Genomic DNA, 16286 nt, shown 5'->3' with positions numbered 1-16286 from the left:
CTGCCCCCTGGAAGAGGACGTAGGAAGAAAAGGGAATAGACAAAGAACATATTTGAAATTCAGACAAGGATTAAGAGTCGAGAACGGTACGACGAATCTTCCTCTTTCTCTAATGATTTAATGAAAAGTAAAAGCTTCCGCGCTTTGCGCTGGTGGGGGAAACTAAATTATTTTCGAGAGCGGAACAACGAATCGTCTTCATTCTCTAAAAATTTAATGAGACGTCGAAGCGGGGGGAAAACTGAATTTAGACAAGGATTAAGAGTCGAGAACGGTACAACGAATAGTCTTCTTTCTTTAATGATTTAATGAAACGTAAAAGCTTCCGCGCTTCGCGTGGGAGGGGGGAAACTGAATTTAGACAAGGATTAAAAGTCATAACGGTACAACTAATCGTCTTATTTCGCTAGTGATTTATTCAAACGTAAAAGCTGTATTCAGAGGAGGATTATTTTCGAGAAGGGTACAACGAATCGTCTTCTTTCTCTAATGATTTAATGAAACGTACAAGCTTCTGCGCTTCGCGCGGGAGGGAGGAGGGGAAAATTGAATTCAGATGAGGATTAAGAGTCGAGAACGGTACAACGAATCGTCTTCTTACTCTAATGATTTAATGAAACGTAAAAGCTCCGAGCTTTGCGCGGGAGAGGGGGATGAATTAAGACGAGGATTAAGAGTAAAAAACTGTACAACGAATCGTCTTCTTTTTCTAATGATTTAATGAAACGTAAAAGCTTCCGCGCTTCGCGGGGGAGGGGAAAAACTATTTTCAGACGAGTAGGCACGTACAGAAGGGGGGAAGGGGTTAGGGGGTTGACCCTACCCCCTTTGGGTTTTTTTATGTGTGTATTTTGGAGCAACCCCCCCCCCCCCCCTTTTCTGTGATTTTTTTTTTTTTTTTTTTTTTTATTAAAAAAATAAAATAAAAAAATATGCCAATGGCTGACCTAAAAAGGAGACCTCACCCCCCCCCCCCCAACGGAACAAAATGTCAAATTTTCAAATTTCGAGACCAAAAAAAAAAAAGTGTCCTCTTCCCCCCCCCCCCCCCCCCCCCCCCCCCCCGCTTATTTAGCGGCTGGCTGAGTCGTTTTTTTTTCGGACCAAAAAAAAAAAAGTGGGCCCCCCCCCCCCCCCTAAGAAATCCTGGATCCGCGCCTGCTATAGTACATCGTGTAAAAAGATGTTACACGTTATGTATACTGTCAACAGTGTGTTCAAGATCAGAGCTGTAATCATACTGTGATGCATACACACCATTTTACAGTGGCCAATGTATCAAATTATTACATTATGTGAACACAGTGTGTACGTAGCATCAACACTATGAATGCATTAAAAAAAATCTTCAATATACGGTGGTACAAAATGTAACACTGGTGAATAGTGTGGAAAAGGTAATTTTCCCAATATCAACACTTGTAGTCAATGTGCATGGTGGCAAAGCTATTTCCTCCCGTTTATGCGGCAGGTTCCAACCAAAACTCTTCATGAAAATTATTGACCAAGCAGTAATAAAATGTCTTGATATTTTTTAACCCACCTATAATAATAAGTGAGAAATGTTCAAATGTGACTGGGCCCATGTTTGATAATCTCAATCTTTGGCAAATTTGGTCCAACTTTGATTCCCCAACCCCACCTATTTATTCTTTCGTGACTCCAGGCACTATGAGCTATGTGTTGCATATTTGTGTTGAAAAAGGTGTTCATGCATCCAACGACAGAATGCAGCGATATAGTGTGGCTTTCACCTTACGAAATGAAATGGCTCATGATATAAGAATTCATAATTTTTGATAGTTTGATTAGATTAAGTGCATCTCATTGTTAGATTCTTTTCATGGCTTTTGAATGGATGACAGGCCATCATATTAATTGTCACCTCTTGATCATTTTTCTGTCTATGTTTTTTATATATATATATATATATACGATGAAGGATTTCTATGAAAGGTTATATGGATATCAATTAACCTAATTGGCAATTTTCCAATGTCTTTTTGATTAGACCCATACTTCTTTTCAATGACAATACCGGTATGCTGAAAAATATTAATGCAGTTGTGATGTAATTGAGGTAAAAACATAACTTTTCTTGCAGAGAAATATATCAGTATCAACAGACTAATTGAAGGCTGATCCAGTTGACTGCATTGTTCAGTTTTATGGATTAAAATAAGGACGGTTTTTGTGTTTATTTGCCATGTTTATTGAATAATGATAAAACATGAACGATTCTGTCACGTTTTTGCCACTATTTCTCATTTTTGTTTGTTTAAATGTCTCATCGTTTCATCTTATAAATAATTATCTGGATTGGTTTTAGATATGCCTATCACCATCTAATATATGCCTCAGTATATTCCACCCGATGGCAAACTTATTAATTTACATTTCAACTTTGTTTATTCTTTTCTCCATTGCAGGTAACGAATTTAAAGACAAAGATGCAAATGAATTCACAGAATCATTTAAGGTGAGTTATAGAAAAAATTGGTAAACAAAATTCTTATTTGAAAGTTAGATAATACCTGCATGGTTGTTGAATTGCTCTTGGATGATTATTGTTAAATATCATGATTCTTGTGCATTGCATCTCAAGATTGACTAAGGCCCTATTCAAGGCCCCTGTCGTCCAAATCGATTGAAACTCTTTGTCTTCAATCACAATTTAAAATCACCTATATGTCCTGACTTGAGCCTTATCCCAATGTGAACTAAGTTATGATCGATTCAATAAATCTTCCTGTTGTTGATTTTGTTTTTACAGTCAAACTACAGAATAAAAGAGCTCATCCTGAGTCACAATGAGTTTGGAGAGGTGGGAGGAGAGATCTTAGGACATGGTATAGGTGAGTCTTGTCTCTGTTTTAAAAATCAACTATCAGTAACCCTTGAAAACAATTTTCAGAATGAAAAGGAACAAAATGAAATTGTTAATTTTGTATAAATTAAAAAAAGTTACCAAATAGCTTCATAATCGTAGTGACTCCAATTGAAGAAACAACTTGTAAAAAGTTTACGATTGTGATAGGATATTTCAAATATATGAAGGCAAGAAATTATAATCAGTGTTTTCTTTCTTTTATCCTTAAATAAAACATATTCATTACATAGTTGTTTTTATAAACTAACCGCAAAATGAATCTTTGATACTTCCTTCTTGTCTAGGTGCAACGGAATCAATAGAGCATTTAAATCTCAGCTGGAATCACTTAAGGAGAAAAGGGGCAATAGCCATCTGCAGAGGCTTGGCGGTAAGATAAGAAATGATTAGCAGAGCACTTTGATTTCTTACTTTGATCAACTGGAATGAATTAATGAAACAGTTCTTGCGATAATTATGTCGCTATCAAACATGGAAGACTTCTATTTGCATTGATGTATAAAAACCAAGACACTGTGAAAGATGCTTGTGTGCAGTATATATGGTGATAATGTCTTCAATTTGTACTGACCTTATATTAGATATTGATATTGATGTAGCCACGTCCTTATGATTAGACATACATAATTACAACTGGATGCAATATATATATATATATATATATATATATATATTTATGTATACCAACTTTGGAGACAAAAATGTTTAGATCTGACAAGCACCTTTACCCATTTATATTGTGATAAAAAGGTTGTGTCATGGAAATTATACTGCACCCCAACTATCAAGAGCTTTAGCCCAGGTTGAAGTGAATTGGTTATTTATTTCAATAGGCAATTAGGCATGATGGCTTAGTGAGAAAATGGTTGTTTTTGCAACTGCCAGCTAGGTCCTGTGTTAAAAACCTATATGATGCTCTTGTGTCTTTGGTCAGTGATTAATGCTCCATAATGGAGTGCCTCAGAAAGAAGATAGTTCCCCTTGTTGCTTATCCACTTACATGTAGGTACAATGAAATCATCAAATATCCTTCCTTATCTCTCCACCATCATCAGGAAAACTTGAGCATCAAGCGTCTGAACTTGTCCTGGAATGGCTTTGGCAATGAAGGTGCATTGGCTATGGCAGAGGCACTCAAGTTCAACAGCACGCTGCAATGGCTCGACATGAGTAACAACAGGGTCACCAATGAGGGCGCTTTCATGCTGGCCAAGGGTGTAGAAATCAACGACAGTATCAAGGTCTTGAAGGTTAGTTCAGCCATTAAAATCTGTGTTACCATGGTATCATTTAACAATGCAGTGCATACAGGGACACCAGTAGGTTTCACCAAATGAGCCTGAAACGAGACTCTGAAGTATTGGAGCACTCATGTGTTGTTGTACAATTATGTAGGATGACAAAATGCCTGAAGGGGAAGGTGTCAGGACCTAAAATTAGGCTTTGGCCTGAAAACTGGCTTCCCTAAATATGGAAATTAAAATGGAATTACTTTGGCCTCAAAAAATCATCTACGGAACAAGTCGCCAAGATCTGCAGAATAAGATCACACATTACGTATCATATTTAGAAACCTATTAAAAACCAATTTGAAGAATAGGAATAGAATAAGTATAATGTACTCCAAATTCTGCTGGCATGATCATGTAAAATCTCCCAGGATTGACAGATTATCAGGCAGTGTCTACAATTAAATGTAAAGCACTGAACAAAGTAAGAACTTGTCTTTTAAAAAAATCTTGCAAGGAAGTCAATAGGCTACCAATACAGGTGAAACTAAAAAAACTAACATATTAAAAAATATATATTTTTCACTTCTTATTAGAATCCATATTATTATTTCATTATCCGTTCTTGTCATTTTTATTCCTCTCAGCTTGGTCAGAACCCTATCACTGCAGCAGGAGCCATGGCAATACTAATTGCAATCAAGAACAATTCAAACACTGTACTAGAACTACTAGACCTTGCAGTAAGTGCATTGGGTGATTTCAAGTTTGGTGTTAGTGTTAGTGTTAGTGTTTAGAGCAGTCAAGAGCTCTTAAATCGAGCGGAGAAATTGCTGATGAAATTAAGAGCCCGATACCGATATCAAAATCGATAGCTTAACACCAGCCGTGACGTCACCACATACTTGATTTTACGACGATGATTTAAAAATAGTTCATCAAAACTAAAGATATCATGAAAAGTACAGAATAAATTTACACCTATTTCTCTGGTCTTAAAAAATAACTAATTTTACACGAAAGAATATATGAATTACCTGTTTCACATATTTTTATTTGATCGTCAGACAATAAATTGGCGTCGTTCGTGCGTTGACTGTGTGCGGGTACAACACTAACACCGAACTGGAAATCAACATTTGCTTAATCCCTAGGGGCTAGTGTTAGTGAATAGGACATTTGTACATAAAATATTAAGACCAGCCACAAAGGTCGGTTCAGCAGACGACAATTTTGCAAAATCGATAACACTAGCTACCGGAAGTTGACGATATTCAGAGGTCAAAGCCTTAACACCAGCTCGGTGTTAGTGTTTATTAAACACTAACACCAGCCTTAAACACCCAACTTGAAATCACTCATTGTCTCAATACATATCATGTATGATTTCATATGCTCAGTTCTTTGAAATGTAACGAGAATAACAGACATTGGTATTCATCAGATGTAAGTTGTTTTGCTTGCTGTCCTATGACAGGATTTTCCATGGCATAATATTTAGCTCCTGCACATTTCCTGTCCCTTTCATTTAGGTAATTTATTTGCATTTTTGAATTTATTATTAAGTGTAAATTTAAGAGAATTCTGTGAGAACAGTATCTTCTTTCTTAGAGATAACCTATAAAACCAAAGTTACTATTCACATGGAAAGGTAGACTGTTCTTGTTCTAAACCTGTTGAATCCACTGTCAGTATAACACATGTTTATTTTCCATGGACTCCAGCACATGTCATCTCAGATTTGGTATTAAAAAATGAGTTAACAGACACCTCTAAATTTGTCTGTAGAGGTGCTCTACATCATCTTGATTAGAATATCTTGCTTTGTTCTACTATGATCTTCACAAGTTATGCTTTCATCTATTCCCCAGGATATCACAGTGAACAAAGACTGCGTGAAGCTGTTGACTGAGCTGAAAGAGGTTCGTCCAGAGTTCCTGGTCGCCTACCAGTCGTCCGTCGGCCAGTTTGAGAAGCCTCCCGAGAAGGAGCCTGACCCAGTGAAGATGCTCAGGGAATTCATCTCGGCCAACAACCTGAGGGTGTGGGACCTCTTCAAGACCTACGACAAGGACAAGAGCTTGACGGTCACCCGGGAGGAATTCAAGAAAGGGCTGGTGGTTAGTCCATCTTTCTTTGATTTGAACTAATTATGAGAAGTTGGGAAAACTTTGTAAATACTTTGTGATTTCAATAAGTAATCAGGCATTCCACAAATGACATTCATGGAGACATTCATGTTCCACTTTTCCACTTTTCCAAAAGACTATGATTCATGAGAAAGAGAGAGCAATTTCTGTTCACGCTTTCCATCTTTGACTGGATGGATTAACTTTCAAACTCATACAATTTGTTCTAACCTATTCTGTACATTATTTGAATTTAACAGATTTCAATGCCCCTTCATCAATTTGCAGGATGAATTTAAAAAAACATAAAATATTATATGTTTTAACCTATATTTTGAATACTCCTCTCCCTGCAGAGCTCGGGTCTTCAGATGAAGCCACATCTCCTGAACAGACTGGTAGAAACGTTGGACAAGGATGGAGATGGAGAGATCGATTACGGGTAAGACACCTCTCCCCATCTTCCCAGGTTGTCCTATGAAGCATTGCTATTGATCCCCTTTGATCTCAGGGTCGTTCAATCAGTTGCAAGCTTACCATTTCCTGTCTCTCATGTACAGAGTCATAATTGATATCATTTCATTTGTTGGGATCTATCGCAACTCTTTTGAAGTTTGAACGACAGGGCCCTGGTCTTTAAAATCCTCAAATGTATTTTTTTTGTTTTACCCTCAAGGAATTCTCTACTAAATACTATCTGTTGGGATCCAAGAAGGCATTATCTCTGTTTTGGGGTTATGCGTCAATGCCCTTCTGGCTCTCACCAGATGATCTAGGAGTTTGAACTATAGTACTTGGACTCCACATATTATGTGTAACTAAAGTGAAATGCCCATCCTGGGCATGATATTTGTTGCCCCCATTATAAAAAATGTCAGATTTTGTGTTGCTCCAAACATTAGAGCAATCTGCAACCTCAACATCACAAGATATAATACAATTAACATTACCCCCCAAAAAAGAAAAATCACAATTTTTTTCGGTTATGTCTTTCTTGCATTTATCTTTATTTCACCATAATTTAATAAGGGTAGGAATGTGTATCCAAAAAAAAAATATTTACAAGTAATGTACATTGAGAGAAAAAATCAGTCACATATATACACAGATTGCAGGATTAATATCAAATCAAAAGGACACATAATGCATAGGCTTCCTACGATCATCTTTGTGTGTCTGACAAATGGGATCCTGCCAGACGCATAATGTTTTCTATTAAATTAAATACACGCCTTACAAAAAATATGTAACACCCCCCCCCCCCCCTCTCCCTCACCTACAAACAAAAAATACAAATGAAATCTTTATAAATTAACAAAGAGCTAATAACGAATGTTGCTTGCAGTGGACAGACCACCCCATGCTACCTTGTTGTGACCAATTTTCTATAGGCGAAAATTATGTTCATCTTCCTATTAGAACAAGTTTCTATTAAAACCATCAAATTTTGTTATAAAATCAAGATTAAAAAACCCTCAAATATTGCACTTTGATGAGTGATGGAAGAGGGGCTATGGATAACACATACAGCACACAACAAATATAAACTACTACAAACAAAAATGTTCACGTTTTTTTTGTTAATACATGAATATCACCACTGATAAAAAATGATTGTGGGATAGTATCCATCTTTTACTACAAAACCAGAAAGTGTCATGACTGAAACTTTTGCAAGTTATCGAGCATGCCCATTTTGCACAGCAAGAAACTTTCGCGAATTGCACAAATTTAATGTTGTGTTGGTTGTGATGCAATAATTTCACAGCATGAAACCTTTAAATCTAAACCACTTGCAAAATTTGCACATATTTTCATTCATATGAAAGTTTCTGGTTTTACAGTATTTGATTTCATTTTATTGGGCATAATCCTACATCACACCCGTCCTTTCATGTTAGAATTTTCATTGGAAGAAAGTGGCATATTTGTAATCCCAATTTTCAAATTTTATTCATTAAGGCATTGGGAGTTTAGTTAAAGAGCATTTCCATAGCCCAGGGGACCACCGAACCAAATACATCCTATCTATCTAATGAGAATCTTTACTTTAATCGGACGTAGGTCTAGATAGAAGGTAGACTTGGCAACATGTCAAAAATAACACTTTGATGTATTAATAGTAAAAAATGTTCAAGACATGAGTGCTATACAAGGCCCCACTATTATTATTACTGTAACCCTTCAATTTCTTTGTTTTTAACAAAGGGGAATTCAACAAAAGAGAAATTATCAATTCTAGCATGTATCGCAAAGATATCAAAGGAACTTTTTCTTCCAAAATTGTCTCAGAATTCAAACTTTCATCTCCAATTATAACATTTTGAGGGTCATCTTCTTTCATATCATCACGAAATAAAAAACCTTAATGTTCAAGAAATGAGGGACATCACATTGTGTTCAGCTGCTTATTTACTCTATGTGACGATTTCAATGAATTTCTGCTTCAATTTTGCTCTTCTCTCTTCTTCGCAGTGCGATCATTCCTCGAGAGCAGATAAATGAGCTGTTCATGATAGAAGACCCAGTAGCTAGCAGTGTGCTCAAAAGATAGGCCATAGAGTTCACAGTAGCTCGCAGAACTCGTAGACATAGTATTTGAGGCTCTTGTATAGGCCAGGGGAACCACAAAGCTGCAAAATGTGAATAAGTTCCAAAAGCTGCCGATCCCTTGCTCCCTTTGTGAGAAAATCAAGAGTGACTCTGAAATGACAAATGAAAAATAATAGTTTAAATATCTATTAAATGGAAAGCAATGTTCCTATTCACAGAATTAATGAGATCTACATGAATTCATTCATCAAGGTTACTTAAATTCCGTTTGCATGTGGAACAATTATATTGACAGAAAGATTAGATCAGGAATGGAGTTGCTTTCTGTCATCTGATCTTATCCATCAACATAAGATGGAGCTGATGCATAATTTCATTTTCATATTTATAAAATTTATATTGTCTTTTTTTCAGTTAATGTACAATTCCAGTTTCATGTTTGTATTATTTATATTGTCTTTTAATAAATAAAACATTTTTTTCTCTTACATTTGTTTTTTCATCTCATCTTCCTTGCACTTGTCCATTTGTGTGTGTCCTGTCTCATTAACTTTCCATTTACTCTTTTATGTTATTTTTCACTTTGGGGTGCTTTGACTTCATCCTTCCTCCTATTGTGTTCCACTCTGTTCATTACTTTCATTTTCATTCAAACATTGTACCTTCTATCATATTATATCTACTGTACGTCTTTACATGTTCACTCAAAACGATCCTGTCACTACTCTTGGCTATACATTGGTACATCCTATCCCATATATCTGTCCTCTACCTCACAACACATACACTGGCTACTACAGAGAGCTTAAGATTGGTCACAACGAGATGATACAAGCCGAACGCGATGAGCGCAAGCGACAGATGGAACGGGTGCAGAAGAACAGGAGCAACCCGCTCTACAAACCCGTCGCTGAACAGTTCCAGGACCTGAAACCCAAGCAGGTCCGGGACTCACTGTCACCGGATCGGCTCCAGAAGCTGCGCTCCACCATCAAACCCGACACAACTCAGTGGACCTCGCGGGGGAGGAAGGCGGATACCGTCAGCGCGGGGATAAGGTCTCTGGACGCCACAGTGAACTTCACCAGTGAACTTGAGGAGAAGTACATGAACGAGGAACAGTGGTTGAGTAAGACCTTGGGGCCGGCATCTAGGACCCCTAGCCCTGGTGGGCTCAGCACGAGAGCCCCTGGTACCAGGGCCAAGAGTCCTAGGTCCAAAACCCCAATGAAGTCACCAAGGACTAATAACCTGAACGTTACACTGTGAGGAAGCCCAGATGAACAAATTTGAAAGGAAACTCTGGTCTCTTGAAAAGCAAGAATAAATCGAATTTCATGATTCTATGCAATAACGATGATGAAATATGCATGATAAAGTGCCATTGATTGGTTCATATGTTGTATTGGTATATTATGTGTCATACATCCTTCCAAGACCTTGTGTGCAAAAAAACTTAAGGATTGCCAGGTAACATTCTTGCAAGAAAGTTGCATTGCAAACAACTGCCAATCAGTTGCAAATTTTGCTCATCCTCCAAATTTATTGCAAAAATTGTGCTTGATCTGCAATTAATTGCAAGATTTGCGCTAGATATTTGCAGCACAACTCTTTCTTGAAACATGATTTTGTTGCAAATTTGCAATTAAACGCCAGAGTTGCACTTAATTTTGGGAATTGCGTTTAAATGCAACTTTCTTGCAACGCCCCATTAGTCATGGAAGCCTCAGAGATGTTATTGGGCAAATTCAAGCTATTTGCTCCAAATGTTACCAAACATATCTAAGAATGCAGTTTATCTGATGATTGTATTTGGTTAATGTCACTACTAAAGCTTCAGTTGAATTGGGAGGGCTAATCAGGGTCCTGTTTCATAAATCTTGTTATCAATAACAAATGCTAAATTTCTATGACAAATTTGCTCTCAGCCAATCAAATGTCGCGATATCAGTAGCAGCAATTACAGTTATTGGAACTTGTTATTGATAAAACGTTTTATGAAACAAGGCCTTGATGTCAATTTATATTCAGAACCCAAAATTACTTTGTAATGTATGGATAACAAATGGCCAAATAAATGTAACTTGGACTAGCCCTATCAGTGATTTAAGGCCACTATACATGTAGATGTGTCTATTTTAACCCCTTCATGGCAACCATATTTTGGACAACAGTCATAAATGAACTTCCAAAAGTGAAATTTTTATGCAGAATACTTTGTTTCATGAATTATGCATAAAATATCTGTCATGGATATAAATTGCACTTTTTTGTCCAAACACATTGTTCAACTTAGTTAATTATGTCATCAAAGGGTTTCAAATAAGAATTCAATTCCTTTGTGTCTGCCTTGAAGTGTTTTGTCCACTAACCAATTTCACTTGTTGAAGTGTGAATCACAGTGAAAGTATTTGACTACAGAAAAGGCCTCATTACAAATACACCCCCTCTCACTCTCTCCGTCTTTTCCCAGCAACATTCCCTATTTTTTTGGATAGAGTATTATTGTGCCTCACCTGATACCTCATTTCGGAATCAATTCTCAGGACATTCAGCTACTCCCTCCCTAACCTTACCAGTACAAGACACGCAGGTATTATGCCCCACCCCCTCCCCTCCTAACATGTGACTGGTATTAAAGTAAAAGCATTGTATATTACCCGACGTATATGAACTCAATAGATAGGGTTAGCCCATTTTCAATTGAATATCAATTTGCAACTGAAAATAAGAATACCAACTCAAGGTAGATTCTAGTTTATTTAGGAACTTGTTTAGATATCATGAAACTAGATATTTTGTATAATAGAATATATAATCATTATGAAGATACTTGTTCAATTTTATGTGACAACTCTGTCATCTTGTATCACAAGTGCCTTCAGTGTGTAATCTACATATATTTATATTTCTTACAAGATATTTATTATATCATGACAATTAGTAGATTGTAGATTGAATGTACATAATTTCAATGATACTTTATAATTGAATGTATATCACTAAAACTATTTGTATATTTTTGTTTTTCATTTATATAACATGAATTATGTCCGACGAATATATTCTATTACATGTGCTCGTATGAAGAAGAAAAATTCCTTAACACTTCATATAAAACTATGCAAACTTGATCACAGTGGTTTGTTGTCATTATTCTGTGTCACTTGTTTGGGTAGAGTTTTTCATCACATTCATACCTAGAACGGTGCAGTGGTAAAAAAAAACTATTGTCAGGTGCCCTATTGCCTTCCCAATGTTTTTTCTTCTTCATTTTCTTCTTATTAAACAGTAAGTGATTAAATAATCTGACACCAATCTGAACATCATGGGTTATGGCGCCATGAACAAAAACTGCTGAGTAAACAAAGTGGCTCAATTGAACTGAAGATTATTCACATTTCTGTTTCTTATTCAAACATAGAGTTGTTGTTGTAGAACACTAATGTCCTTTGGCAAGACATTGATCTACATTTGCCACTCTCAACGCGAGTGATGTAAATGGGTACCTGCTGGGGTAATCATTTCCAAATTTGTTATGGCGCCTTGAGCATCCCCTTGGGGTGGATATGTGCACATTATAAATGTTATCACTATAATTACTATTATTATGAAGGAGTAAGGATTTTAGGGCCTTCGTTGATTTACCTGCAGCTACTCAAGATGTTGCACAACTAAGAGACTGAAAATCAGACAGAGACTTAATATCCAGTTTACCACAGATTCTAAATATGCCAAAACTAAATTCATATTTCCAAACATAATTTAGCAATTTTTAGTATGTCAGGAACTACAATTTAAAAGGGTATTCATGACTTTAAATACAATAAAACCTGTTTTAGCGACCACTTTTATAGAAAGGACACGTTTGTGTTTCCATTGACCACGGTTTCTCTATGAAACATGTACTAAAGGAAACCACCTGCCTATAAAGACTTCTTTTCTTGTCTCCCTTGAGTGGTCTTTATATACAGGTTTGACAGTATGTGTATGTTAGCTTTAATACTTACCATGATCAGTCCATAGTGAAGAGTCTGGAAGCAATGTCATCTATCAGCCAGTTGACACCATAGAGTAGATTTTCACCCGTTACTGCGCTACATCCCAGAATCAACCAATGATGGGTCTTGATGTTATCAAGTTCTAACGCCTTGAGATGAACACAAAAGAATTATGAATATGAAATCAAAGTCATGCTATGCTAAACAGGAGTATTACAAAAACAATGACAATTATTGATGATCAAGGACTGTGTTTGCAGATATTCAAGACCTTTGACACCTAAAGCTATTCCATGCATCACAATTTTATTCATAAGAATAATGTAGTGCAACATCTTGACACACTTCACTCTTGAGTGAGAGCGAGACATTTAAAAGGATTCTCATCTTGTGACTTATCGACTCGTAATCTACGAGTTCTTTATCTTAACATCCACAATGATTTAACAAAGATATCTGGTAGAATATAAGGTACGTATTGGCCAACATATTGCCGAAAAATTTATTTTGTATTCATCAAATAGAAAAGCCTTTCAAATGGCAATGAAGTTCACATGCCCTAATGAGACAGAAAGTTGTTGTTGTTGTTGTTTTAGTTTTAAGGGCGTGTGTCATTCAATTATGAATATTTACGCCGAATTCAAGTTTTTTAATAATTTTAAATAATTTTAAATGGAAGCAAAACAAAAAGGAGGGGGAAAAAAAATTGACGCTGTCCAATTTTTTGCATTTTGCGGAGATTCCAGACAGGCTGTCTGGCAGTAATTTATTTTGAATATTCTTTTTCAATTCAATTCATTTATTTATTCGTCTTCATAAAAAATACATCAAAAGGTAAAGTCATAAAAATATTAATAGAGACGGAGGAAAGGAAAGCTATAAAAATACAAGCGATGAGCATTGAAAGGTGTAGCTCCCCTAAAAGGAAAATCATAAAGGGGTAATACAAAATAAATACAAGATTAAAAAGTGTTTATCCTAACCTCACACACAAATGCACATTTGATTAGGTTCTCTGTAACATTCCCTCAGCAAAAACCAATCTTAATCTTACCTCTCTGATTTCATCAGCAGACAGAGCACCTGGCAAATCTTGCTTGTTAGCAAAGACTATCAGCGTAGCACCATTTAACCTCTGCAAAAAAAGAAATGTGACCATCATAATACACCATGTACCAAAATTTCTATAAAATATATTATATGTTAATAATTAGAGAGAATTGGACAGCTAAAGAAGATATATAAGTAATAACTTAGTTTGCATGCTTGAAGCTAACACTAAAAGTAGCCTGTATTTTAGTGTAATCAAACATAGAGTTGAAATCAAATGAGGCCCATTCAGACACTGCTTCAAACAGACGCACAGTATTTAAATTACAGAAGATAAGTCAAGTGTATTGCACTTTATTCTTCTGAATCGTATAACACATAAATCAGTGAGTCCTTTAATATAGTGGCCATCGTTGTGTGCAGCTAAGTCCCCCCCCCCCCCCCCCAAAAAAAGCCTCTTGGCATTCATCTATGGCAAAGTTTTGCCACTGCATTTTTTCAGAGGTGGTTTACTATACCGTATTATGTTTGTACATGTTTTTTATGGTCGCATACCTCCTCTAAAAGCAGAGAATGCAGCTCCTGTTTGCAGTCCATCAATCTCCTCCTATCAGCACTATCCACTACCCAGATCAATCCATCTGTACTCTCAAAGTAGTTCCTCCAGTAAGAACGGAGCGACTTCTGACCACCTACATCCCATATGTTCAGTTTAAACCTGTGGGTACAGAGAAGTTTACAACAGTCGTAAGTGGAGTGTCATGGCTACACATGAAGCAATTACATGTATCTACCGGTACTATATTTGAACAAGGCATCTTACAAATAAATCAATCACTTATTGATCATTACTTGTATCAGGAATGTGTTTAATTTATAAGCAGACTCGGTAGATTATCCCAAGGTGACTTAATGCAGGAAATTTGTTACATTTCTAATAAGAAGAAAAAAAATAAAGGAAACATGTAAATTCCTAAATGTTTCTATAAAAACCAAAGTGGCTACATCTTGTATATATATAATGCTAAGTTACCAGTACACTCAATCTTTTCAATGTAGATCAACATAAAATTATATGACCCTTTTTTACATGTAGAATAATAACAGAATCATCAGAATTTATGTACTCATATCAGATTATCATCTGCAAAACATAAATCTATCATTTCAATGACCTTTCGACACTTGACTGATATTAATTTAAGAAAAAGAATGTTAAAAACAAAAATGAATAAAGTTACCCATTTACATTTAAAATTAGCATTTTTTACTTTCAGGTACTGGATCATTGTTATCATTATTGATATTTGAAATGTTATTTAAAAAACCAATAGAAGGGATACAGTTCTACTAATTTACCCTTTATGCTCTAATGTCTTGATGTTGAAGCCAAGCGTTGGAGATATTGTGTTGATATCTTCTCCATTGAATTTCTTCAATATAGTGGTCTTCCCTGCATTATCCAGCCCTCTGAATAGAATTTGGTTAAGCAAAAATGATAGAATACTACAAACTTACAAAGAGGGCGCAAATGTTCAACTTGCCCTAAAAAATTGTCTTGTAAAACAATCCTATAAATTCCTATAAATAAGAAATCAAGCAATATCAGACTTAAAAAACAAAAACAAGCAAGAGTGATGGACAAAACAATCTATGCAAATTGTGCGAAGGGCACAACTTGTTATTCTTCTTCTTCTCTGCTTTGTTTCAGTTTTAATTCAAACCTTAAGCACACCGCAAACTATGTGATCTGACTACGATCCACTTTATAAAGTATTTGCAATAGCATTTAGTATGAGCATCAAACTTTACCGTAATGAGGATCTGAGACATTATGGTAGATTTATAACTTCACACAGGCGCGCGCCCGCCCGCAACCCACAATCGGTATGCACTTGTATTGTGCGGTGGTTTGCCATGAAACCTGTGAAAAAGTGTATAGACTCTATGCCTACTAATATTAATAATATCAACATTTTTCAGAAAAATACTCCAAAAATAACAAGAAAATTGACACGAAACAGGTAATAAACATAACAACTTTTAACTCATGATCTTTATTTGGACGAAATTTAATGAATATTTACTTCATTTTGGGTATGTTTTAGTAGGGTATCTCCATGCCGGAGTTACGGGTCAAATTTTGGATAGGTTTCTGAACAAGCGCATTTAAAAATGCTAGCCGGACCAATTTAGCCCCATTGAAATTGTACGAATGGGACCGAGACAGAGTCTCTACCCGGCAGTGGCTCACGAGTAGTCCTTCAATTTTGATCACTGAATGGTAAACTCGCAGTAGAAAAGGATACAGCATAAGAAGTCGCATCTCCTTTTCTTTCTGTCTCATCTTCTTCAGAATTGTGAGCAGTCCCATGATTTTTAATTCCACTTGTAAGTCGTAAAGTAAAGTTGCTGCTACCGGTCAAAATATAAA

At 36.1% G+C, this 16286-nt stretch overlaps 2 protein-coding genes across 2 annotated transcripts in view; one reads left to right on the top strand and one right to left on the bottom strand.

Annotated features, from left to right (window-relative positions):
- Window positions 1–10641, top strand: part of LOC105443433 (leucine-rich repeat-containing protein 74A-like) — a 27596-nt gene extending 16955 nt beyond the window's left edge. Inside the window, exons 6-13 of the mRNA XM_030998991.1 lie at window positions 2430–2479; window positions 2774–2855; window positions 3175–3260; window positions 3946–4140; window positions 4767–4862; window positions 5991–6239; window positions 6605–6690; window positions 9602–10641. Coding sequence (XP_030854851.1) covers window positions 2430–2479; window positions 2774–2855; window positions 3175–3260; window positions 3946–4140; window positions 4767–4862; window positions 5991–6239; window positions 6605–6690; window positions 9602–10070 — 1313 coding nt within the window. The 3' untranslated portion in view covers window positions 10071–10641. The remainder of the gene's footprint in view (window positions 1–2429; window positions 2480–2773; window positions 2856–3174; window positions 3261–3945; window positions 4141–4766; window positions 4863–5990; window positions 6240–6604; window positions 6691–9601) is intronic.
- On the bottom strand, window positions 7222–16286 carry LOC582316 (ADP-ribosylation factor-like protein 2). Its single transcript, XM_782272.4, has 6 exons — window positions 16162–16286; window positions 15212–15322; window positions 14408–14570; window positions 13857–13937; window positions 12812–12951; window positions 7222–8951 (listed from the first exon to the last, which is right to left on the bottom strand). Exons 1-5 carry the CDS (start codon window positions 16224–16226, stop codon window positions 12817–12819), a joined length of 555 nt encoding a protein of 184 aa, XP_787365.2. The 5' UTR covers window positions 16227–16286; the 3' UTR covers window positions 7222–8951; window positions 12812–12816.

The sequence above is a fragment of the Strongylocentrotus purpuratus genome, unplaced genomic scaffold (genome assembly GCF_000002235.5).
Source record: "Strongylocentrotus purpuratus isolate Spur 01 unplaced genomic scaffold, Spur_5.0 spur5_scaffold_5, whole genome shotgun sequence".
NCBI classification, from domain to species: Eukaryota; Metazoa; Echinodermata; class Echinoidea; order Camarodonta; family Strongylocentrotidae; genus Strongylocentrotus; species Strongylocentrotus purpuratus.
Note: the sequence above shows the minus strand (reverse complement) of the source record. Positions and strands in the feature narration are given on the sequence as shown.

Coding starts and splice junctions, on each gene's coding strand:
- LOC582316 (XM_782272.4), bottom strand. CDS start 16,226: ATGGGACTGCTCACAATTCTGAAGAAGATGAGACAGAAAGAAAAGGAG. Junction 15,323..16,161: donor GAGATGCGACTTCTTATGCT/GTATCCTTTTCT, acceptor AATTCTATTCAG/AGGGCTGGATAATGCAGGGA. Junction 12,952..13,856: donor CTGCTGATGAAATCAGAGAG/GTAAGATTAAGA, acceptor GTTCATCTCAAG/GCGTTAGAACTTGATAACAT.